The following is a 26,660-nucleotide window of genomic DNA, read 5'->3' on the forward strand; positions in this document are numbered from 1 at the left end:
TTCCAAGATTTGCGCTATGTTCCTCACTGCCGCCAACATTTTCTGGAGGTGTGAGCGTGGAACTGGGTCATACCTTCATATTTGGTGGGAGTGTCCAGTGCTGAAGAGCTTCTGGGACGTTGTGTTTCAATTGATAAACTTTCCTCAGAGGAACTCCGTCCCACACCGGAGCTGGCGCTCCATTTTGGGATTTAAAAAAAGAAAAAAAAAAAAGCTATGGCTTGCCACGTGCTAACAGCGGTGAGAAGCCTAATCCCTAGGTACTGGAAACCAAAGACGATCCCCTCGCAAGCAGAACTCTTATTGGGACGCAACATGATTTATAGAATGAAGGAATTGATCGGTCAACAAACTGGTACACAGGAGAGGACTGTTGAGATCTGGGCATCCTGGATTATGCTCAGGGAGACCCCAGAATTCCTTGCATGGTTCCGGGAATCGGGCGGATGGACCTGAGCTGCTGGGGACCAAATTCTAGACACAATTTACTACCTCTTAGCTGTGGCTGATTCCAAATGGGAATCTCCTGTTCATACCATCATTACCCCCTCCTCCCATCCCCCCTGCATTTCCCCCCCAGCCTTGTCTGTCATGTCTTGTATTAGCGCTTTATAGCGATACTGGTCCATGCGGAGCTTGACTGCCTTCGTGGGGCACCCGCCCTCTCTACGGTTTGAATGGACCAAGTTAAGGTCTCCATTTAAGAAATTAAAAAAATAAATAAATAAATAAAAAAAAAAAAAAAACATAGCCAAGATAATAACAAGGCTGGACAGCTGGGGGCTGCAGCCATATATTTCATCTGTGCTAGTTATCCTAATATGGAGGGACCCTACGGCAATTTTTTCCTCTCTACACCAATATAAACACAATCTCTGATTGAAAGCAGGCAGACACGCTGTCACACAGGGTGGGGGCACATCTAACTGCAACCAATCAGATGCAGGGCACTGACTGTGGGCAGGGGAAGCAGTGCATATGCATGAGGCTAATGAGCTGACTCAGAAGCAGTGTGAGTGGCCAGGAAGCTGTGTACAGCCGCTCGAGAGACTTGGTAAGTATAACAAGCCTGCTGATCATATCTTATCTATCTAATCTCCAGACCTGACTCGATACCCGGAGTACTCAGCCCGGCTGGGTATTTTTGAATCTGCGCAGATCCTGACTTACAGTCCGGGTTTGCCCACCACTATTAAGGATGTGAATGTGTAAATATATAAATTTACGTCTGATTAAAAACTGTATGATAAAACCTAAAATCACTATTCCTGACCAAAAGTATCCCAATTGCAGTTTTGTAAATGGAGAAGTCTGTCTTCAACAGTGGGGCTTAGGTCCTCAATATATTCCCAATTGTCAAGTTTTCTGAGGCTGTGAAGTATCTCATATAAGGAGTATCAGGGGGCTGGCAGATAGGAAGAGCATGGAGCAGGTGGCCACTATCCTTGCTTAAGACTGGACAGAAGCAAGCATCAAGGGGCTACCAGGTAGGAAGAGCATGGAGCCAGTGGCCATGCCCCCGCCATACCGTTCAATGACTGGATAGAAGTATTAGGAAGCTGGCACATGGGAAAAACATGGGACTTGCAGACCCACCTCACAACCTTTTCTAAGGCTAGACAGAAGCAAGTATCAGGGGGCTGGCAGGTAGAAAAATCATGGGGCAGGTGGCCACGCCCATCACCTGGTTGTAAAAATGGATAGAGGCAAGTATCAGTGGCTGGCAGGTAGGAGAAGCATGGAACCGGCAGCCGCGCAATGCACCCTGTTCTAAGACCGGATAGAAGTAAATATCAGGTGGCTGGCAGGTAGGAAGAGCATCGAGCCAGCATCCATGCCCCGTTCTCTTCTGCAGCATGAAACTATACACTGGTCTGTGATGTAACGTTGTATACGGGAGTGGTGAGGGGTGAGGATCACCTACTATTTTATTGATTTACAAGTGATATAACGATACTAGATCCACAATCCCCTAGAGTACTGCTTTAATCACAAGAGGAGAGAAAGGCCAGAAATTAAAAAGGCACAATGGGTCTTATCTGGTAACAGATGTTGAAGTGGTGTTTTGTAAGCTCAACCAAGGGTCAGCATGAAAGGCAAGTATATGACAGCTGCTAGTAAAGAAAATGTGTAGGATTCTGCGCTGCCATTAGAAAGCCTGAATAAAGCACCAATTTAAAAACCACGTGGCTTCATCTTTCTGACAGCAGCGCAGGGGATAATACACATTTTCTCTCCTAGCAAGAGGAGAGACAGGAGAAGAAGGAAAAAAAAAAAAAAAAGGAAGAAGCTGGATAATCTGGTGAAATGCACGTTGGGACATTGTCTTCTTAAACAAATGGTCTGGACCAGTCCTGAGGGATATGTAAAGCAGGGGCACGTGTCAGGATCATGGGTGAGGGATTTCCTCTAGTGCAGGGGTCTCAAACACGCGGCCCTTCAGGTGGCTTCTTGCGGCCCGCAGAACCGGTAAAGACAGCAGCCGGTGCAGGGGCCGCAGCCGCCAGCTATTTATTTCAGCTTACAGTTTTGCCTTTGCCGCGCACAGTGAAGTTCTCGCTGCAAAACGCAATAACAGCCGCCTGCCAATCACAGGCAAGCACCTGCTGCATATGACCTCAGATGCTTGCCTGTGATTGGCCAGTGGCTGTTGTGCAGTGAGAACTGCTCTGCACGCGCCGGCAGAAAGTTCAGCGGTGACAGCAGCTGTGATCATTACCGGGTCCACGTGCCTGCGTGCCGCCAACGGAGGATAGGTGAGCAGAATGTTTGTGTGTGTGTGTGTGTGTGTGTGTGTGTGTGTGTGTGTTTCTGGCTGAGGCTGCACAGCATGTGTGTGTTTCTGGCTGAGGCTGCACAGTGTGTGTGTGTGTGTGTGTGTGTGTGTGTGTGTGTGTGTGTGTGTGTGTGTGTGTGTGTGTGTGTTTTTCTAGCTGAGGCTACACAGGGTGTGTGTGTGAGTTTCTGTTGATGGCTGAGGCTGCATAGGGGGTGTGTGTGTGTGTTTCTGTTGCTGGCTGAGGCTGCACAGGGTGTGTGTGTTTTGCTGGCTGAGGCTGCACAGGGTGTGTGTGTGTGTGTGTGTGTGCGTGCGTGTGCTGAGGCTGCACAGGGGGTGTGTGTGTTTTGCTAGCTGAGGTTGCACAGTGTGTGTGTGTGTGTGTGTGTGTGTGTGTGTGTGTGTGTGTGTGTGTGTGTGTGTGCACGCTGAGGCTGCACAGGGGGGGGTGTGTTTTGCTAGCTGAGGTTGCACAGGGTGTGTGTGTGGTGTATGTGTGTGTGTTTACTACAAAAAGAAGACATGCATGGGGCACATTACCACATGAAGGGGGCCTGCATGAAGCACATTACCACAAGTAGGGGACCTGCATATGGGGCACATTATTATAAGTAGAGAACCTGAATGAGGGCACATTACTACAAGAAAAAGACCTGCATGGGGCACAGTGCTAAAAGGGGACTAAAAGGGAACAAGGATGCGCACATTTTTACAGAATGGGGAACAGGATGGGGCACATTACTACAAGATGTTGGCCAAAATGACTATGCGGTGCTTATTGTAAAAAAAAGTACATATTTGTCATAATAGACAAATGAAAAATGTTCAAAAACAGTGATCCAAGGGTGTATAAAGAAAAAAATGGTACTACTACCAATGTCACCTTCTCCTGAAAAGAATGCGGCCCCTCAAATTATTTTTTTTTCTGTGTGCGGCCCATACACCTAGCAGAGTTTGAGACCCATGCTCTAGTGGGTGCCCCAGCCTAACTTTCCAAGAAAAAAAAAAAAAAAAAAAGAGTTGTGGACCTTGCTGGGTGTGTGGGCTTAGGGCTTTAGTTGGTATGCACCTGTAGGCCACATGCTGATGTTGGCATGAGCTGGAGTTGTTCGAGAGTTCAAGGAAGGAGAACACTGGTTCTTCATAAACAAGATTTTACTTAACAGTCTTTGGTGGATGACCAAGCACAATCTGTAGCGGTCACACAACTTATTAGACGTTTCCTTTACACAAAGTACCCCAAGACACTGTTCTTCAATGTTCACATTAGATGTTAGTGTCCTGGTTATTCCCAGACCTTCTGCAACAACCCAGCTTAGCACAAAAGTACCATTCACGAGAATCCCTCTAGTGCCCATGCAGTTACATGTCCATCCAGTAACAAGGAGTAGCCATGCTCCCGGATCTGCCACCCAGAACTACATTCTCTTCTCACGTTCACCAGAGTGTCGGCTCGTTTCCTTTCAGTTGTAAGCTACCTGTGGCTTTCGGCTCCTTGACTAGTCCTAGATTTCACTGCCGGTCTCTTCTATGGGTATAACCACCCTCTGAAATTCAGCAATAGCTGCTACCCCAACTGTCTCTTGCTGGGCGATATATATTTTGTGTTTTTTTACTATTGGCTGTGGAACCCTTCTTTAGCACCTCAAAAGGTGTGCATATCTCTCTCAAAATTAACCATCAATATACACATGTGGCCTGTATCATTCTCTATGCTAATCTAGAAACAACAACAGTATAGCCCCAATTTGATATATGTGCAATATGCGCAGTTTATCTGACACCAGAATAAATACACACTATATCTAATGCCATCATTTAACGATGGCTGCACTCTTACAATCACACACTGACAAAATACAGTCCTTGGAGATTGAATAAGAATTCTCTGTAAAAACTATATCATTTTCCACAGTATGATTATTAGCGGACATAGTCAGAATTAATTAAGTTTAGCATTGTTTTAGCAATAACACATGGAGACGAATTCAACGCCATTATTGATTATCTCACTGCAAGTCATTCTAAAAATATATTATACTGTCTACTGCCAGTAAGGACCCAAGCTTTAAAAGACATCTTTCCATTTCTTGAGCAGTAATTGGGATCGTTTTGGTCAGGAATAGTGATAATTTTTATAAAACAATTTTATAATGATCAGAACAATATACACATGTACATTTTTTCTTTTTTGATTGACATTGGAAGCTTCATGGACAATAGCCTAATCAATATCTTATCTATTACACATACATATATACATAAATATGTGCGCCAAGTGGTACACAATGATACTCGGATCAGAGATGGAATGTCCCTGTAACAGATCAGAATTTTCCATGCGAGTCTACGGATCCGTGAAAATCATGTCCAGCACACGGCATCACTGTGCAATCTGAGTGCAGTACATGATTAACATTGTAATGGATAGGAGAACCTTTGCAGTTTATTTTTTCAGCACGGCAAACTACTAATGAAACAGTGTTGGTAAAACATTCAACTGTGTTTGGTCACTCTGGCTATCAAATCCAAGAACACAAACAACGGACGTCTGAATGAGCCCGAAGGCAAAGCAAAAATGTAAAAAGGCTTTACCAAAGGAAAAAAGGGGAGAAAAATGGCCAATAATCACATTAAAAATGTAAACTTATTAATCCACAGATGCATACATACAGGGACCCTCTTCAAACCTTTTCCATGGTCACTTTCCCCCTGGAAAGGGAAGTCACGTACATGTTGCTGCATACCTGTTACCTCGATTATACTGGTCCCTTGCTTGGACTTTTGCTTAGTACTTTGTAAGTAACAAAACATATATGAACAATGAAATTCTAATTAAAACCAACAAACATTATATTAGCTGCCATTCATACACAAAACAGCTAAAAATGCATTCTGCTCAGACAGAAAAATGGATGGGATTTTTCCCAGGATACATCGTACTTACGTAGAAAGTGTTTTTCCAATAGGGCAATTTCCAGATGGCCCTTAACCTCATTAAGCCTGTCAGTGTCGGTCCGGTTGTATTCCGGTATTCCAGAAGCCATGATGATGGTCACTGAAGTAGCCTAAGAAAGAGTTAAACAGCAAATTCAAGCAAATCCAGCACACCAGACTCACTGCAGCAGGAATAGATTTACTTCTGTACATACAGAAGGTTCCTGTGTATACACCTATGACACAGCGCCTGCCTCCAAATAAAGCAGGCCTGGCACTCTGCTCCAAGACTAGGAAATAAGGAAGGGCTAACCGCATACCTTCAGCGGTGGCCACAGCTCAAATCCTGTAGAGGTGTCAAGTAAGGAAGAACAGCAGCATTGTGTTCAGATCCAAACCCGGGCCGGAAAGTCTTTACACAGTAAGAGAAATAGGTCTGCTACATCCACGCAGACATGAACAGTCGGCATTCCTGCAGCAGTAAGAGGAGCCGAGACGTCACTGAAGCCTGAGAAACCCATAGGGAGGGACCACACTGCAGGGCTGCAAGATTTACACCCGGACCGGACAGAATTGTTTAGCCATTTTCTCAAACGTCAACGGGACAAGAAGCTGCCGAATGAATGAGCCACATATGTGCTCCCAGGCACAGCACTGCATGAGGAGCTACAATATTACAAAATTATACAACACTGCACACAGATACAGTACATGAAAAGCGTAACCCGCTAGGCTATCATGTAACAAATTACAAGTCATAGGGCAACAGATTTTGACTGTATGAGAAAATGAAAGACTCAATGGCAGAGCACAATAAACCTATGCGACAGGTCGGAAACATAAGCCTTACATGTCGCTGCTGCTTGGTTTAAAGTATATGTTGTAGACAAGCAACATGTATTATTCCACTTAATCACAAGCTTTTAGCAGTTAAACAGTCGAGTTTTTTTAAACTAGATATATTAATGCAAGAGATTTTTCTTATCTTTTTGATAGATATGGGTTTTGGAATTTTACTAATTTTACACACACAAATGGTATTTGATTAGGCTTTTTCAAGAAAAATTTAGAAAGTATGCATGATATAACAGTCAAACTAAATTTATGATCACATAGCAAAAGTGTAGTAATAATAATAATAATAATAATAATAATAAAAAATCAAATATCATCATTGATAAAAAGAAATCCAAATCTCAATACTGCAGGGGAAAACCCTGAAAAATGTTTTCACTCTTGGGGAGAACCCCTAATGCCATCCCAGTTTCAAAAGACTGGCGCAGGGGCTGAAAAAAAGCATTCTGGTCCAGAAGCAAAGTTCTAAAATCCAATTTCCTCCACTATTGCGAAAGTAACAGGTCTTATTGGTGCTGTGTTTTGGCGATTCCTCACCAGGGCTCAAGGGATCCCATGGTGCCTGACTAGCTGGAAACCACTGACATAAGGGGCTTAAAAGGGTAGTCAGATAGGTTGAAAATAGATTTTAGTTATCTTTGCCCCTGACCACTTGTATAATAAAGATAATTAAAAAAGTCCCGGATACTAAGAGGATGGATGAGAATGAGAAAAGAGGTGGTTAATGAGAGCTGGAGGGACACACATTTTAGACTGATGCACAGGGCGATCTATGGCTTCAACATACCAAACAAACAGAAGGTTAATAAGATAGTACATTGTCCCAAATGTAGGATGCTAAACACGGATCTGTTACATGGGATTTGGCAATGCCCGGAGAGTCAAAAATTCTGGAAAAAAATGCAGGCGCTAATAACTAGTATATGGGGGGTAGAGGTGGCGATGGACCCATTGATATGGAGTTTTCATGATGACCATGTTGAACAAATGGCAAGAGTGAGTGAAAAAAAGAGATAGAATACCAAAGCTGTTCCATAGTGTAGCCATAATAGGAAAAAGGGCTTTCCTGGGCAAATGGCTCGAAGGCAAGGTTCCGTCAGAAGACTAGGTAATGAGGTAGATTAAAATGCTACTTAGAATTGAACAGAGGACAGCAGAAAAAAACAGACGGTTTGACCGACACATTCTTTAAAAAATGGAGAAAATTCATTGAAAAACAATGTGAAGCTACAGAAATACAAACAATAGTTACCCCCTTCACGTACACAGAGTGGTATCTACTAGAAGACATTAAGGGAACATTGGGGAAATTAAAGCAGCCATAATGTGAAGGTGTGATAAGAAGGCAAATGATTAATCTAGAGGCATGGGGTGGAAAAAAAAAATGACAAAATGTGGCGTGGCTGGGTATTCTTCGTGTGGGCTAGACAGGAGGAAAAAAAGTGTGCTAAGTTGTTGGGGGGGTTATTTTAGAATAGAAGGGGGGGAAACAAGGGAAACAGGAGGAATAGTTAATTGCCAATAACCTGTTAATGGACGTGGTGAATCCATACTTGCTATATTGTTTAACAAGATGTAATGCATATGAAAATATGGAATAAAATTTGGTGTTTAAAAAAAAGTCCCTACACTGCGCCCCGGATCTATCTAGTCCATAAAGGATTTCTCTTACTGCTTTTCCTGTGACGTATTGTTTGAGAGGAGTCTGCAGTCACTCCAAGCAGCATTCATCGCGCCTCCTGGAAAAGGACGACACCGGAGGCAGAACTGCAGATACTTATCAGTTTCTTGGATCGCCGCCACCCGAAGATGTCCTGGATCCTGGGAGATGAACACTATGGCCAGCGTTAGTGCAGCACTGGCATGTTACTCATCTCTGCGCCCACTTTCATTACTAGTGAGGAAGACATCAGCAGGGGGTGGTACTAGATGCAGAGAGTGACATCAGCACCACCCATAGCTTCTAGCACTGCCCTCAAACGAAGAGTCATCAGTGCTAGTGTTACCCACTGCTACTACCCTGTTTCCCCGAAAATAAGCCCTAGTAGGATTTTTGGGGCTTATTTGGAGTATGTTTAAAATGTAAGCCCTACTCCAAAATAAGCCCTACTCGCTGATAAAGTGTCAAAGCAGAATTAAAAAAAAAAAAAAAAAAAAAAAAAAAAAAAAAAAAACACACAACACACAATCACACTCACCAGACCCCAGACAATTACAGTTGTCAGCTGCCAATAGTGGATAGGCTCTCACACAGATCTGTGTCGCTGTCAAGTGCTTCACTGCGTCAGCAGCATTGCAGCTCTCACAAACAGACCAGGTACCAGTATCACTGCACATGATTGATACTGCTTCCAGTCACCAGGGGGAGCCAACCACTGTATAGTGCAGGGGGACCTGACAGTGATGAAACAGAACAATGGAAAAGATCCAGCTGGACTCCAAGGAGATGAATAAAAATGCTTCTTTATTTGTAACTTGGTTAAAAATAAATATCCATATTGCAAATGAAAACACCGGCTTGTGCACACTGATGAATGGCAGATGTATACCACAACGCGTTTCGGCGGAACGCCTTCCTCAGGTCCAATATGGATATTTATTTTTAACCAAGTTACAAATAAAGAAGCATTTTTATTTATCTCCTTGGAGTCCAGCTGGATCTTTTCCATTGTTCTGTTCCATTACCTTCTCAGCTTGCTGCTGTAATGCGTGCCGGACTAAAGGACATTAACAGGAGGATATATTCAGGCTTGTCTCTGCAGTGGTGAGCGGTTTTTGTTCTTTTCTCTATATTTACCTGACAGTGATGAAGATTTGTATGTGAGAGTCCATACACTTGCCAACTCTAAAGGCCCAGTCACACACAACGACTTACCAGCGATCCCGAAAACGATGCGACCTGATAGGGATCGCAGGTAAGTCGCTGGGAGGTCGCAGATGAGATGTCACACAGTCAGATCTTACGAGCGATGCAGGAACAATACAGGTCGCAGTAGCGACCTGTATAACGATCTCAGCAGTTACTGTGACCCTGTCACACAGCGTCAAACACAGCGATGTGTCCTGCCTAGCAGGACTTCGCCTTTGAAGAAAATGACCTTTACCATTCAGCAACGACTAGCGATCTCACAGCAGGGGCCTGATCGCTGGTAAGTGTCACACATAACGAGATCGCTAACGGGATCGCTACTGCGTCACCAAAACGGTGACTCAGCTGCGATCTCGTTATGTGTGACAGTACCTTAAGTGTTTGGGGGTCTGGTAAGTGTGATTCATTTAGTAGGTGTCCGATTTCTTTTGGGGATAAACTTAGTACATAAAGAATTATAAAATTTAATTAATTAGGTAATTTAAAACTTTGTAAACAGCGGATCAGATAAAAAAATGTGCATCTTAACCAGTAATAGAATTAACACAAAATGTTGATGTTCCAAAATGTGATGACATTATTATATTTGATGGGTTCCTAGGTTCAAATCCCACCAAGGAGAAACATCTGCAATAAGTTTGTATGTTCTCCCTGAGTTATTATTATTATTATTATAGCGCCATTTATTCCATGGCGCTTTACAAGTGAAAGAGGGTATACGTACAACAATCATTAACAGTACAAAACAGACTGGTATAGGAGGAGAGAGGACCCTGCCCGCGAGGGCTCAGTCTACAGGGAATGGGTGATGGCACAATAGGTGAGTTTGCATAGATTTTCTCAAGGTTCTCCAGTTTCATCCCGTTTGGCTAGTGATGATCACACCTATAAAGTGCTATGGAATTAATAGTAAAATAAATAAATGAACCTGCAGATAAGGGAGTTGCAGGTTAATAGCATTCTAAAGTTGCCTGGATGCCGCAATGAAACCCTGACTACTAGAAGGAAATTAACTTTATTCCTCCGAGCAGCGGCAGGCTTTCTGTCACAGAGGCGGGCTTCAGCCGCCGCACAGTACATACTGTAATAACACCTTGGCACTGACTGACAGCCTGCTCAACAGTGTATGAGTGCTGAACCGGCTTTCAGTCAGTGTCAGGGAAAGGTTACAGCTGCCACTCAGTATGTACTGAGCAAGGACTGAAGCCCGCCTCTGTGACAGAAAATCAGAGGCTACTGAAAGGAATCAAATTAAATCCCTCCCGGTAGCCAAGCAAACTTTAGAACACAGCTAATCTGCAGCTTATCCCAGCATCTGCAGGTTAATAGTAGTGGGTTTTTTTATGCGACAGGTTCCCTTTAAGATGTCTAAATACTTGGAGTAAAGTAGGCCAAATACGTTTAAGTGGGACCAGTCAACTGTGTGCTAACTCCACTGATTGTGGTAAAAAGAAATGCAAATTACGGATTCAATACATAATATATAAAACAAACCTGCTGATTTGATCTCATTTTTTTAAAGAAGGGCAGTGTCCTAGTTAGGGAATATACGGCATTTTTCAAGAACCATTGTGATTCAACGAAAACAAAAAGGCTTGCCTGGATAATACCTCATTAAAACTGAAGCAATTGTTTAGATCTAAGACTACCTTTTGTGGTTTAAGAAAGGTAATGCAAATAAAACCGAATTCTTGCCCTAGTTCTATACCTAAGTGTATGTTCACAAGTGTGGTTTTTGCTGCGTTTTTTACGCTGCACATTTGGTACACCAAATACGCAGCATTTTACAATACCAGCATAAGGCTCTGTTCACACTAGAAAGGATTTTTCTCAAGAAATTTCTTGGGTCTGAAAGATTACCGCACTTGCGGTCAAAAAACCGCATCAACTCATGCATTTTTACTGCGGTTTTAATGCTTTTTGGTGCGTTTTTTCCGCAGGTTGGTCCCTGCGGTTTACCATTATCTATGGACAAAATCGCAGGTATTTGCAGAAAATAAGTGACATGCTCATTCTTTTTCTCAGGAAATTCTGCAGAAAGAATGTTCTTGAGAAAAAAAAAACGCAGTGTGCACAGCTAATTGTTTCTTCCATAAGTTTTGCTGGGGAATGTCTGCAGAAAGGTTACAACTATTTTCTCAAGAAATTTCTGCAGCAAAAACGCACAAAAACCGCGGGTAGAAATGCAGTGTGCGCACAGGGCCTTAGAAATGAGATTTCTGATCTCATACACACTTCTGTTCCCCACATGTATTTTGAGCTGTGATGCGTTTTAGCCAAGTTGCAGACAGTCATTTCTTTCAGTGTATTTGCAATTCTTTTCAGCCATCAGAATTATTGGGTGACAAATGAGTAAAAATGCTGCAAAAACGCACCTAAATGCAAAAAAAGCACATGTATTGTACACAACGTGTGAACGTCCTGTACTGTTAATCATGTCTCCTGATTTTATGGAGAAATTAATGCTCATTTTAAATCACAACAATCTATTACACTCAGGAGAAATGACAACAGTGCAGTGGAACAATAAATGCCAGCACAACTAGTTAGGTGTATAAGAATTGACAGCCATGAGTTCTGGATAATGTCACCGTTTGCTAACAGTCCTCTCCCACCTGCGATGATGTTACCTTCGGATTTAGATATTTCTGGTCTACATCCGGGCATGCTTCTTTAGGAGAGTCTACCCAAATAGCACTGACATGATATATTACATTACAACTGGGTATCACAGAATAAAATAAAAAAAATAAGGATATGTGCACACAAGGCTTTTCAATGCAGTTTTTCCTAGTAGAGGAAAAGTAAAGCTGGTGTCACACTAAACGACAGCGACAACGACGTCGCTGTTACGTCACCATTTTCGGTGACGTAACAGCGACCTTGTAAGTCGCTGTTATGATCGCTGCTTAGCTGTCAAACACAGCAGAAGCAGCGATCATAAGGTCGCTGTGCTACATGTTCAGAGAGCAGGGAGCCGCGCTTAGCGCTGGCTCCTTGCTCTCCTGCAGCACACATCGGGTTAATTAACCCGATGTGTGCTGCAGCTACATGTCACAGTTCAGAGAGCAGGGAGCCGCGCTTAGCGCTGGCTCCTTGCTCTCCTGCAGCACACATCGGGTTAATTAACCCGATGTGTGCTGCAGCTACATGTCACAGTTCAGAGAGCAGGGAGCCGCGCTTAGCGCTGGCTCCTTGCTCTCCTGCAGCACACATCGGGTTAATTAACCCAATGTGTGCTGCAGCTACATGTCAGTGCAGAGAGCAGGGAGCCGCGCGCACTGCTTAGCGCTGGCTCCTTGCTCTCCTTGCTACAGTATACATCGGGTTAATTACCCGATGCATACTGCAGCCACATGTCACAGTGCAGGAGCCGGCACTGGCAGCAAGAGCGGAGGCTGGTAACCAGCGTAAACATCGGGTAACCAGGGAAAGGTCTTCCCTTGGTTACCCGATGTTTACGCTGGTTACAGCTTACCGCAGCTGCCAGTGCCGGCTCCTGATCGCTTCATTTCGTCGCTCTCTCGCTGTCACACACAGCGATGTGTGTGTCACAGCGGGAGAGTGACGACCAAAAAATGAAGCTGGACATTCAGCAACGACCGGCGACCTCACAGCAGGGGCCAGGTCGTTGCTGGATGTCACACACAGCGACAGCGACGGGACGTCGCTGCAACGTCACAGAAAATGGTGACGTAGCAGCGACGTCGTTGTCGTCGTCGTTATGTGTGACACCAGCTTAAGAGGTTCCTGAAGTCTCATGCACATGTTGCTTATTTTTTCTTTTATGATTTGCAGCAGATTCAGACCGGAAGCATGACAATTCTTGCATTGTTTTTTGCTACTGATTTCACACATACTAAGGAGTGGGGAAAAAAATCTGCACCAAAAAAACCCATGATGTGCTCACAGCCTTATCTTACAGTGGGATGGGAGCACGCCAAAAACTAGTTTAAGCCAAGAGTTACTTTTTAAATATAATCTACAGAAGAAAACATGACAAATCATGGGGGACAAATAGGAGCACTCACAGGGTCCTTCAACTCCTCATTTTCTTTGGATGAACGGGATAGTTTCAGGGTGATTTCATCGCCACATTCTGTATCGGAAGCATTGGGAGATTCGGCCAAGTAAGGAAACTCGTCTCTCTTCTGACCTCTGAACCTGATCTTGTCCAGTCTCCTTAGCATGTTCTGCACAGCACCTCTCTGCTTCACTTTAACATGACTGTTTACATCGCTGTAAAGGGAGAAATAGGGAGACATTTAGAAAACAAGTAAATCGTCAGCATTTCAGACATTTCTGGCCGTACAAACTCCACACCCAACTAAAGCATGTGACGGATTAACACAGGCTGCAAACGTTATCACGCTGGTACAGTTTCTTAAATCCACAGATTGGAGCCAGGAATGTACACATGGTTAGGCTCACAGTGACTCATGGTGTTAAAGGAGCTGTCCGGTCTAAGGCTATGTGCGCACGTTGCGTTTTTTCCCGCGGAAACGCTGCGTTTTGAACTGCAGCATAACTGCATGCGTTCAGCTTCCCCAGCAAAGTCTATAAGAAAGCCGAAAAATCAATGCACACGCTGCGTTTCTAAACGCAGCGTTTTGGATGCCCAAAATCGCTGCGGAAAAAAAAAGCAGCATGTTACTTCTTTTGTGCGTTGTAGCTGCGTTCTCCACCCATTGAAATCAATGATGTGGGTCAAAACACAACCAAAATGCACTTGGACAGCATTTTTGTTGCATTCCGCATGCTTTAAATGCAGGTCTTTTCAGTCTCTGTGATGTCGGTGAATCTCCCTCTGTCTGATGTTCGGTCAGTCTCTTTCTCTGTCAGTTGGTCGCTCTGTCTCGCTCTCTCTGTCTGTCCGTCCCTCTCTCTGTCAGTCAGTCAGTCCCCCCCCCTCTCTGATACCTCACCGTTCCCGGATCACCGGGACGGAGCTGCACGGCGTTCACACTGCTCCGGCGGCTTTTCCTCTTTTGAAAATGCCGGCCGCTCATTATTCAATCTCGTATCCCCTGCTTTCCCCGCCCACCGGCACCTATGAGTGGTTGCAGTCAGACAGGCCCCCACGCCCACGCTAAGTGACAGATGTCTCACTGCAACCAATCACAGCCGCAGGTGGGCAGGTCTATATCGTGCAGTAAAATAAATAAATAAGTAATTAAAAAAAAAAACGACGTGCGGTCCCCCCCAATTTTAATACCAGCCAGGGTAAAGCCACATGGCTGAAGGCTGGTATTCTCAGGATGGGGAGCGCCACGTTATGGGGAGCCCCCCAACCTAACTATCAGCCAGGAGCCGCCCGGAATTGCCGCATCCATTACATGCAACACTCCCGGGACTTTACCCGGCTCATCCCGAATTGCCCTGGTGCGTTGGCAATCGGGGTAATAAGGGGTTAATGGCAGCAGCCCATAGCTGCCATTAAGTCCTAGGTTAATCATGACAGGAGTCTCCCCGAGATACCTTCCATAATTAACCTGTAAGTGAAAGTAAATAAACCCATACACCCGAAAAAATCCTTTATTTGGGAATAAAAAAGGAAAAAAAAAAAAAAAAAAAACACCCTCTTTCACCACTTTATTAAAATCCCCAAATACCCCTCCAGGTCCGGTGTAATCCAGAGGTCCCGCGACGCATCCAGCTCTGCTACATGAAGCTGACAGGAGCGGCAGTAGAACACTGCTGCTCCTGTGAGCTCCACGCAGCAACTGAAGTGAATCGCGCTGTCAGCGGGGACATCACTGAGGTGTATTGCCGGTGTGTGTGCAGTGATGATGAGGGCTGTAGTGGGATGTGTGCTGGGATGTCGGCGGTAATGTGAGGACGTGTGCGGGGATGTCGGCGGCAATGTCGGGACATGTGCGGGGATGTCGGCGGCAATGTCGGGACGTGTGCGGGGATGTCGGCGGCAATGTCGGGACATGTGCGGGGATGTCGGCGGCAATGTCGGGACGTGTGCGGGGATGTCGGCGGCAATGTCGGGACGTGTGCGGGGATGTCGGCGGCAATGTCGGCGGCAATGTCGGGACGTGTGCGGGGATGTCGGCGGCAATGTCGGGACGTGTGCGGGGATGTCGGCGGCAATGTCGGGACGTGTGCGGGGATGTCGGCGGCAATGTCGGGACGTGTGCGGGGATGTCGGCGGCAATGTCGGGACGTGTGCGGGGATGTCGGCGGCAATGTCGGGACGTGTGCGGGCAATGTCGGCGGCAATGTCGGGACGTGTGCGGGGATGTCGGCGGCAATGTCGGGACGTGTGCGGGGATGTCGGCGGCAATGTCGGGACGTGTGCGGGGATGTCGGCGGCAATGTCGGGACGTGTGCGGGGATGTCGGCGGCAATGTCGGGACGTGTGCGGGGATGTCGGCGGCAATGTCGGGACGTGTGCGGGGATGTCGGCGGCAATGTCGGGACGTGTGCGGGGATGTCGGCGGCAATGTCGGGACGTGTGCGGGGATGTCGGCGGCAATGTCGGGACGTGTGCGGGGATGTCGGCGGCAATGTCGGGACGTGTGCGGGGATGTCGGCGGCAATGTCGGGACGTGTGCGGGGATGTCGGCGGCAATGTCGGGACGTGTGCGGGGATGTCGGCGGCAATGTCGGGACGTGTGCGGGGATGTCGGCGGCAATGTCGGGACGTGTGCGGGGAATGTCGGCGGCAATGACGGGACGTGTGCGGGGAATGTCGGCGGCAATGACGGGACGTGTGCGGGGAATGTCGGCGGCAATGACGGGACGTGTGCGGGGATGTCGGCGGCAATGTCGGGACGTGTGCGGGGATGTCGGTGGTAATGTCGGGACGTGTGCGGGGATGTCGGGGGCAATGTCAGGACGTGTGCGGGAATGTCGGGTTGTGTGCGGTGATGTAGGCGGTAATGTCGGGACGTGTGCGGGGATGTCGGCGGTAATGTCGGGACGTGTGCGGGGATGTCGGCGGTAATGTCGGGACGTGTGCGGGGATGTCGGCGGTAATGTCGGGACGTGTGCGGGGATGTCGGCGGTAATGTCGGGATGTGTGCGGGGATGTCAGCGGTAATGTCGGGACATGTGCAGGGATGTAGGCGGTAATGTCGGGACATGTGCAGGGATGTAGGCGGTAATGTCGGGATGTGTGCGGTGAAGATGATCGGGACGCCACACACAGACAGAGCTGCGGTATGACAATGAAGTCGGGTGCAGTTCACCAGAGTTCATTCTCATCGTGTGACTCTGTGTCTACTGTCAGCCGGCATGTTGCAGAGATGAATTGCCGGGGGAACGCACTGTCAAAAATGCATCCAAAACGCATGCAAAACGCATGGAAAAAGCATCCAAAATGCAGCGTTGTGGATGCATTTTATTTTATAAACGCAGTGTCCAGTCTGCCAGAGGGTGCGTTCTTTTCTGCACTGCAGAGAACGCAACGTGCGCACATAGCCTAAAATGGTAAGGCTACTTTCACACATCCGGTTTTTGCTCTGCGGCACAATACAGCGCTCTGCAGAAAAACCGCAACTGTTTTTTTTGGCGCCGGTTGCGGGGTTTTTTTTGCATAGACTTACATTAGTGCCGTATGGGCTTGCGTTCGGTCCGGTTTTTGCCGCATGCGGCAGATTTAGCCGATGCCGCGGCCGGATGGAACGTTGCCTGCAACGTTTTTTGCTTCGGCAAAAAAAAAACGGATCGTGCCGCATCCGGCCGCTGCGGCGCATTTTTCAATGCATGCCTATGGACGCCGGATGTGGCGCGATGCAGAAAAAAACGCATCCGGCTGCCTCATGCGGTTTCTTCCACTGCGCATGCTCAGTAGCATGCCGCAACCAGAAAAAAAACGGACAGGCCGCATGTAAAAACTTATGCAAAGGATGCGGTGTTTTCGCCGCATCCGTTGCATAGGTTTCACAGCCGGATTGAGCCGCACTGCTCAAACCGGATGTGTGAAAGTAGTCTAAGACTGCAGACACTATATGACTGCAGACTTCTGAATCCTCCCGGCGTGTACACTGTGCGCTGCGAGGAGTCGCCGGTGTCAGAGCCAGGGACGGTACTCACGTGACCGCAATTCTGCAATATACACATTCCCCGCCAGAACCTAAGTGGGCACAGCGTCACTCAATACACTTGGATTGCACTGGGAGGATTCAGAAGTCTGCAGTCACAGAGAGACTGCAGACTTATCATTAAGACTAGTCAACCCCTTTAGAAGGTCAGTAACAACAGATTTGAATGCACTTTATCTCTTCCAGTCACTGGATCAGGTGGTGTGATTAGTCAGCCCCAGAAGTCTCCCACACATACAGTACTCCATTTTTTTTAAACCGGAGTAGATGTGCATCCAGTCATGACTATTTGTGGAAATTATTGCAGAAAGGAGTTGCAGTAGTGTCCAAACGCACAGTAATTTCTATCATTTTCATACTATTTTTTCTTATTTTTGTGTCTATTAAAGGGAATCTGTCAGCAGGTTTTTGCTACATCATCTAAGACCAGCATTATGTAGGCAAAGAGACCCTGAAGCCCATCATTTAGTTTATTAGGTGCAGCAGATCTGACTCAGTTTTAAGTCTTACCATGTAGCAGAGTTAGGGTATGTGCGCACTAGGCGTTTTTTCACGCTGCGTTTTTATGTGCGTTTTTGTCTAAAAAACGCACCCGCGGCTAAAAAACGCGACAAAAACGCATGCGTTTTTGCCGCGATTTGGTGCGTTTTTGCTGCGTTTTTGCTCACTGCGTTTTTAATCAGTGCACAATGCCATTAAAGATTGTTGATGAAAAAAAAAAAAAAAAAAGGTCTGATGTCATTTCCTTCTTCAAAATGTTCATTGTATGCAGGAGAGCAGACAGCTGCAGAACTAGTGTATGGAGGAGAGCAGACAGCAGCTGCAGAACTACAAGTCTCAGCATCCTCCATTCACTAGTGTATGCAGGAGAGCAGACAGCAGCTGCAGAACTACAAGTCTCAGCATCCTCCATTCACTAGTGTATGCAGGAGAGCAGACAGCAGCTGCAGAACTACAAGTCTCAGCATCCTCCATTCACTAGTGTATGCAGGAGAGCAGACAGCAGCTGCAGAACTACAAGTCTCAGCATCCTCCATTCACTAGTGAATGCAGGAGAGCGGACAGCAGCTGCAGAACTACAAGTCTCAGCATCCTCCATTCACTAGTGTATGCAGGAGAGCAGACAGCAGCTGCAGAACTACAAGTCTCAGCATCCTCCATTCACTAGTGTATGCAGGAGAGCAGACAGCAGCTGCAGAACTACAAGTCTCAGCATCCTCCATTCACTAGTGTATGCAAGAGAGCAGACAGCAGCTGCAGAACTACAAGGCTCAGCATCCTCCATCCAGGACTGTATGCAGTTTTTTGCCCAAAAAGAAAAAAAAAATGACGTAGGCTTCGCCATATTTTTGTATGCTAGCCAGGTACAGCAGGCAGGTACGGGCTGCCCCCAACCCCCAGCTGCCTATTTGTACCCGGCTGGGAACCAAAAATATAGAGAAGCCCTTTTTTTTTTTAATTATTTCATGAAATAATTTTAAAAAAAAATGACGTGGGCTTCGCCTAATTTTTGAGTCCAGCCGGGTACAACTAGGCAGCTGGGGATTGGAATCCACAGTGCAGGGTGCCCATGCTTTCTGGGCACCCCCACTGCGAATTGCAGTCCGCAGCCACCCCAGAAAATGGCGCTTTCATAGAAGCGCCATCTTCTGGCGCTGTATCCAACTCTTCTAGCTGCCCTGGTGACGGGTGGCTAGCTAGGTAATAATGGAGTTAGGGCTAGCTGTATATTATCAGCTAGCCCTAAGCCCGAAATTCATGGTGTCACGCCAATATTAGACATGGCCACCATGAATTTCTAGTAATGATAAAAAAAAAACAACACACAGAAAAATATTTTTATTAGAAATAAAACACAACACAATTAGTGACTCCATCTTTATTGAAATAAACCCCCCTCCGCAGTAATCCTGGGTCAGGGTCCCGCGCCGTCCAATCAGGATCCAATATCATCTGATCGGTTTGCTGGAAGGCAAAGCGATCAGATGATGTGTCAGGATCAAGTGCCTGAATCACATCACACATCAGCTGATTGTATAAAAGCAGATTATACAATCAGCTGATGCATCAGTAGAAAAAAAAAAAAAATAATACTCACTTATGTGCTGTGCTGATTACCGGCAGCTCCTGGAGCGATCGATTGGACAGGAGTCTGATCCCGTCCGATCGCTGCAGCAGCTGCCGGTGATCAGCTGATGAAGTCCCCTGACGGCAGGATCAGCTGATAGCCGGCCGGGCGCGAAAAAGCCGGCGAGACTACGATCAGCTGATGCGTCAGGTGACTGCATCAGGTGATCAGCGCCAGGTCCTGCAAGCAAGGTCCTGCCCCGGGGAGACTGCACACAGGCAGAGCGGCGGTACCGGGAGGAGATGGGAGCGGGCATGGCATCGGGACCCTGCAGACAGGTGAGTATATGACATTTTTTTTTTTCTACTGTTCACTTTGGTTTTCGCCGCTGCCTCCACCTCCCGTCCAGACATGGCGCCGCACGGAGCTGACATGCACAGGACGGGAGGTGGACGCAGCGGTGACGGTACCGGGAGGATTCATGCTTCTGTGTTTACCAACAGAAGGAATCCTCTTCCTGTACACGTCACTGTAGTGCCCACCCCTTGCCTTTATAGCTGCGTTTTTAGTCATAGAAACGCGGCTATATGCGTTTTTCATTGCGTTTTTAACATCTCATTGAATTCAATGAGTGAAAAACGCAGTGGAAAACGCAGAAATAATTGACATGCTGCGTTTTTGTGGTTACCACAAAAACGCAGCTAAAAAAAAACGCTGTGTGAGGACAGCACTTCTGAAAACCCATTGACATTGCTGGGGAAGCAATGTCACTGCGTTTTCAGCACAAAAACGCGGTAAAAAACGCCGCTAAAAACGCGGCAAAAACGCCTAGTGCGCACAAGGCCTTAGAAAGCTAACCCACCCACATCAGCCTCTCTATATACAAAGTCTATAGACAGAGTTGCTAATCACAACAGGGGGCGTGTCAGACTAGCTGAGCTAGTCCAGCAATGATAATCTTGTGAAGCTTAAACAAAACATTACAGGTAAGGCCCCTTTCACACATCAGTGTTTTGTCATTAGTCACAATCCATTTTCTTCACGGATCAATAGATCCATCGCAGATTGTGGCTAAACTGATGCGACAGATCCATTTTTCGACGGATCCGACTACCTGGGGAGCTAAATAAATTAGAGCATACTCAGAAAAGAAAAAAGAAAAAAAAACGGAATCAGTTGTCTGATTCAGTCATTTGACAGATTACGACGGATCCTGCGCCCATAGGCTTCCATTCTACCAAACCATAGACTGCGACGGATCCGTCGCAGTATGTTTTCTCGACGTACACAAAAAACATTACTGTGGAAGTAGTCTCCGCCGATGGACAAACATTTTTCGATGGATCCATTGAATGACGGATGAAACATGAGGCCATCTGTCGCCAATACAAATCAATGAGACAAAAAATGATACAGCTGCATCAGTCGCCGGATCCGTTTTTTTTTAAAAAAAATTTCAAAATTCAAAACTGATGTGTGAAAGGAGCTTAAACCGTACACGGTGATGAGACACATTGCTGAAATCTCTGTGTTAACCCCTACAGCATGCTGTCTTCAGATTACATAGCAAAAAACCTGCTGACAGATTCCTTCTAATTAGTAAGCTATTTGCAGAGTAAGGCTGGTTTCAGACATCCGTATTTAATCAGGTACCAGTCACACGCATGGTTATGGTCACACGTGTGTCCTACATGTGACATCCGTGTTTGCATACGTGTGACAGGTACCGGAGAAAACACGGGTCTGTGAAATAAAAAGATTTTTCATATTTACCTTCTGTCTCCGGCTCTGCTGCCTCCCGCTCATGACCCCCGCTCATTATATTCATCGATTATTCACCGCACTCAGGAAGCCGGAGCATCGCGGGTACAGCACCATGAGGACAGCACTGCAGGGACAGCACTGCAGGGACAGGTGAGTATTCTGCAAGCATAGCGACATCCAGGAGGTCATCGGAGTTCCAAATGAACTCTGATGACACCCACGCTACAGCTTCACGGGTTCATCAGAGTTCATTGGGAACTGTGAAGAGTCCCCGATGCTGTCCCCGCAGTGTTCTGGCTTCCAGGTTCTCACACCACACACAAACCCTGCACACACACACACACACGTGTATACACACATAGCAGACACACACACACACACACACATGGATACACCGAGCGCATATACACAGCGCACATGCATGCATACACTGAACGAACGAACGAACGAACGAACGCAAGAACGAACACAAGAACGAACACACGCGTGCGCACGCACACACACACACACACACACACACACCCAGCGATGCGGTCCCCGGCACTGAAGTCCCCAGCGCTGTCCCCGCTTCCAGCTCCACAGGGCACTGAATAATTCGATAGCTAAATTTCTCTTGATTCATATGTTCATGGCAGTAATGCAGATTCCATTTTTCCCATTTTCACTCTTACATATAGCTATTGGATTTTTCATGTCAGTATTCACACAGCAGTTTCTGCTTTTCATATATTCCCCTTACATAGTCACTGGTGTGCATACCTTATCTCCATATAGTATAGATTGTTTTAGGTTTTTGCACCCAGTTCAGACTCAGAATTGGTGTTCCAGACGTTATTTCTTGATTGACTAGTAATTTTTCAGACTGACTTTAATGTTTAAGTAACGATGGCCTGTTTCTTTTTACTTAGTTGAGTGCCCATTGCCCTAGTCTGGTGTAAACAGCTGCAAAATAGTTCCTTACAGAGTTGAGCCCTATCTCTGCAAAGCTCATCTGATGATCAGTCTCTAGAAAGTTTGACCAACAAATGAATTCTAGACAAGTCATACCTGTTCAGTGGAAACCATTACAGGGGAAGCTGCTAGAGGGAACACCAAGGGTGCAGAAAGTCATCAAAAGAGTAATGGGGGTGGGGTGGGGTGGGGTCAACTTTGAGGAATTGAAAATGTTAAACATCATGTCTTCTTTCTTTACTCCTTACTTCCACACTTGTACCTTTGAGGTTTGCTTGCCTTATATCTGAATCTACAATGTGCATATTCCAATAAGAGGGGACATATTAGACACACCTATTCGTGCAAACTTATTTTCATAAAATCATTTATGTATACAACAGCTTTGGATCATCAATAGAATTGTCCAGTTAATGACTGAGGAGACAACCCCTTGTAGAACGCTCTCACCCGGACAAAATCAGCTGATCACCGGGAGACCCGCCCCTCAACCAGTGACAAACTGATGATTTAGCTGTGACAAGTCATAGGCATCCAGACCGTGGCAGCCGCAGGGAAAATGTATTATAAGGCATCCTTTCACGGGAACAATCGTCACATAAAATATAGGAAAGGTGTGAAAAGGCTGGCCAGAAATGAAAAGAACATGGACAGAGTTAAAGGGAATCTGTCACCAGGTGTTTGCTATCTCATCCAAGAGCCACATAATGTAGAGACAAAGACCCTGATTCCAGCAATGTGTCACTTAGAGCTTTTTGCTGTCATTTTGATAAAAAAAAAATAATAAAAAAAATCACTTTCTCTGCTGCAGATCTAGCAGTTATTTGAAGTTGTAGCTATAGAACCCCGCTCGCACCATGTGAATTTACAGAAAGCTGCCAATAAGTGATGGGAGGTGGGGTTATACAAAGCTCACGAATATGCTAGACCACCTGGCACCCCACCAAGTCTTCTAATGATATAATTTATATAATAATATATACACATTATATATATATATATATATATATATATATATATATATATATATATATATATATATATATATATATATATATATATATATATATATATATATATATATATATATATATATATACATATACATACACACACACACCACTGTTTAATCAGGATATTATCAAATCTACATTACGCAGCCCAGTAAGTGACATAACTGGAATCAGTTAAGTTATGCTGCCCTCAGTTTAGGTGTCAAAAATTGGAGGACAGATTCCCTTTTAGGCTATGTTGACATATTGTGTTTTTGCTCCAGCCAAAACTGCCGTCTTGACAATAAAAAAAAAAAAAAAAAAAAAAAAAGCAGCTTGCAAAAAACAGTTTTTGCAGTGTCTGTGGTTTGTCATTCGTCTACAGTGCATCATGCTTAATAAATTTAGTTTATTCACCACAAAGCAGCATTAGATTTCTGAAATCTCTAGCTTTTTCTACTGTAAAAAGCAGCTTAAAATTTGCATAAAACTCAAGAAAAAGAAAAAAAAAAAAATTGGAAAAAAAGCAATATCTGAACACAGCCTAATGGTTTGCAAAGTGGTGCGTTTTTTTGCCTTCACTGATACTGTTCGGTCAAGCAGGGACTGAGGGTATCTGCTTTGTCGGGTAGACTGGGGATAGGTGTACTATAACACTTGGTGGCTCCTGGCCTTGGACAGTGAATTTATAAGCGTCACAATTATGTGTTGTGTCCCCACAGCTTCTCATAAGCCAGATCAGACACCCCATACTTTGCACTGACGAGGGGCAATCACCCTGAAACACCGTGTCTGCAGATTGGGATTCTGATCTGGCATTAAATCCTAAGTCTTGTGAAAAGGCTTGTTAAAGCCACTTTTGACTTTTAGGATTGCTACTTCCAATAGGTGTGGCACCAGAGTTGGTCTCCTGCCTCCCTGGATGGACAATTTGAATGTGTTGTGGCATGAGCCACAATACAGTCGGTAAAATTAGAAGCAGGTAATTGACAGGTCTGTTCTACACATTGCTTGATAAGTACAAGGAATAAAGCTAAATCCTAAAAACTCTAGCTACATTCCTTCTCGCATTACACATCTCAAGCCACATGAACTTTGGTACACTCGGCAGAGGGCAAGACAAACTGTATTGTGAAAGAGCGGAAAGTTGCAATTACAAGGATTCCCACTTGTAAACAAAACCACAAACAAGGATCATGAGGTCCCAAGCAAAGCAGAACGCAGCCCAGTGTATTTATCCTTGCACTTCCCTTTACATCGCCATACTGCGTAATTGGGAGAAACTTTTGTTTTTACTTTTCCTTGTTTCACTGGGGTAAAAGTCAATGAACTGCAATAGAGGAAATAAAATCCATGAGCTCACAAAGAATAGTCCTCTAATAAAAACTTAGTTCATTAATCTGCCAGTCTTTTACTTGGATTGTATACATGCAAAAACAGTCATTAAACAAAGATACATTGAGAAGCAACGCTGTAGATTATTTCATAGCAAGGCATCGCCGTTTGTGAGGTGTAGGTTAGACACTCCAGAGACCTTTCTATGGGTGCATTCATTTCTGGCTTAGTAACATAACAGGTTTTGTGCTCATCTTAATGTTTTACTGCATTGCAAAGGATATTTTAAGAACCTCTTTTCCAGCCTTTGCAAATTTGACAATCTTTATAATATACTCCATCACCTTATTTTGCCTACTTCAGTAAAACAGCATTTTCACTGTCTTGAGAGAGGCCTTGTTCATGCTCCTTTAGTTGCTGCTTTGCACTGCAGCTCTTACAAAAAATCCTTGCTGGAGCTACAGTTCAAAGCAGCTTTTAAAGAAAAATGAACTGGATAGTTAAAAACAGCACTCATCATGTGGTTAAGAGAAGGAAAAAGGTAGGCAATAGATCACAAAGATTCATAACTTTGCAGACGCCGGGCAACCGTTTAAAACAAAGTCTACCTAGCTACTTTTTAAGCTAAGTTGACATGATGGAAATTTGCAAAATAATTAACAATGACTAATTTTAAAACTCAAGCATTGCCTTAAAATCAGGCCGGACAGAAGTGACAACTAAACACTCATTTTACAGGAATGATTTAGAATGTGTGAGCTACTATATGTAGCCAGTAGCTGAGTGCATAAAAGGATAGACTATAGAACAAAAAAAAAACAAAACACCAACTTGTCAACACACAGCAGGGGTTTTGAATTTTAAATATGCCCATGTCTATACCATCCATGTTGGCATTCGGTAGTAAAAGAGATAATGAGAAGCCTAATAATAGCAGGAGGTGAATGCAAATCACACAGATGAAGTATAGACAGTATAACTTGATTAACATTTAAAAACACACCCATGTCATCAGCTGCATAAATCGCATGGTTTACAGCCATTAAACCAAGAGTAAGGTTCTCTTTAAATGTATAAGGCCCCTTACACATTGCGTTTTTCTCTACGTCCACAGGTCCCGTTGGGGCATCCGTCCGGACCGCCCCTCCCCCACTCTGCAAAGCGTGCTCCGGACGCATGCGCCCGACAGGGCCATTCACTGTTATGGAGCGCACTAACATTGCAGGTAAACAAAAGCAGACTGATATAATCAAGGCTGAATTTTCGGATTTAACTCTTACAGCATGCTGTCTTCAGCAGAGTTCCTTTAAGCTACAAGTCTGCAGTAACTATGAGCTGCAAGAATTCTCCAGCATCACAGCCAGGAATGGCGGCCACGTGGTCGCAGACTTATTTTAAACTGTACAACTCCTTTAATTCACCTGCTAAATGACAGACAGCTAAAGGTGAATTAACTGGATCTCTGCAGGATAAGTGCAGGAATATAGTGGAAACACTAACATCACTCGTATATTGTACTCTTATGCTGAATTGTGACCACTACGCTTGAACGCAATCTAACCGGCTGTAAAAATTCATATTGATGATCTAAATCCCATCCCCTGCACCATTGTTTACTCCCCTCCTCCTGAAACAATCTCCTTGCACTCATATCAGGATACATAGATATGGCTCCAGTGTAACATCCAGATAGCAGCAGTTTTATACAGCAATAATTTAAAATACAGACCAAATACATTTTTCTATGCTAATAATTAAAATGGACCTATAAAAAAAAACAAAAAAAAAAAAACAAACGCACATCATATGAATATTGTACACAGAATTTTAACATTCCCATTAAGTTTAATGGGTGATCATGATCTGAAAGAATAGATAAGACTGGTGCAGGCTGCAATCATTTACACGAGATCACCGACTTGAATTTGCTTTTAATACAAACACCACACGTACATGTAATGTACTAGTCTGAATGAGGCTTAAGACGAGTGCTGATCCTTGGGGATGAGTTACATCTGCAATTTGCGGAGCCTAAAGCGGGCTTTACACACTACGA

The 26,660-nt window shown here is 45.0% G+C and overlaps 1 protein-coding gene across 3 annotated transcripts in view; it reads right to left on the reverse strand.

The window, feature by feature from the left end:
* GRAMD4 (GRAM domain containing 4) overlaps nucleotides 1–26,660 on the reverse strand; it is a 179,028-nt gene that overhangs the window by 100,572 nt on the left and 51,796 nt on the right. For 2 of the 3 annotated variants that reach the window (XM_075345114.1, XM_075345113.1), the window contains exons 2-3: nucleotides 13,472–13,679; nucleotides 5,727–5,847 (exon numbers count right to left, since the gene is read on the reverse strand). In XM_075345114.1, the coding sequence (XP_075201229.1) occupies nucleotides 5,727–5,847; nucleotides 13,472–13,679 (329 nt within the window). Of the gene's footprint in view, nucleotides 1–5,726; nucleotides 5,848–6,036; nucleotides 6,210–13,471; nucleotides 13,680–26,660 lie in introns of those variants that run through there. The other variant, XM_075345115.1, reaches the window with a different exon arrangement.

The sequence above is a fragment of the Anomaloglossus baeobatrachus genome, chromosome 4 (assembly GCF_048569485.1).
Source record: "Anomaloglossus baeobatrachus isolate aAnoBae1 chromosome 4, aAnoBae1.hap1, whole genome shotgun sequence".
In the NCBI taxonomy this organism is placed as follows: Eukaryota; Metazoa; Chordata; class Amphibia; order Anura; family Aromobatidae; genus Anomaloglossus; species Anomaloglossus baeobatrachus.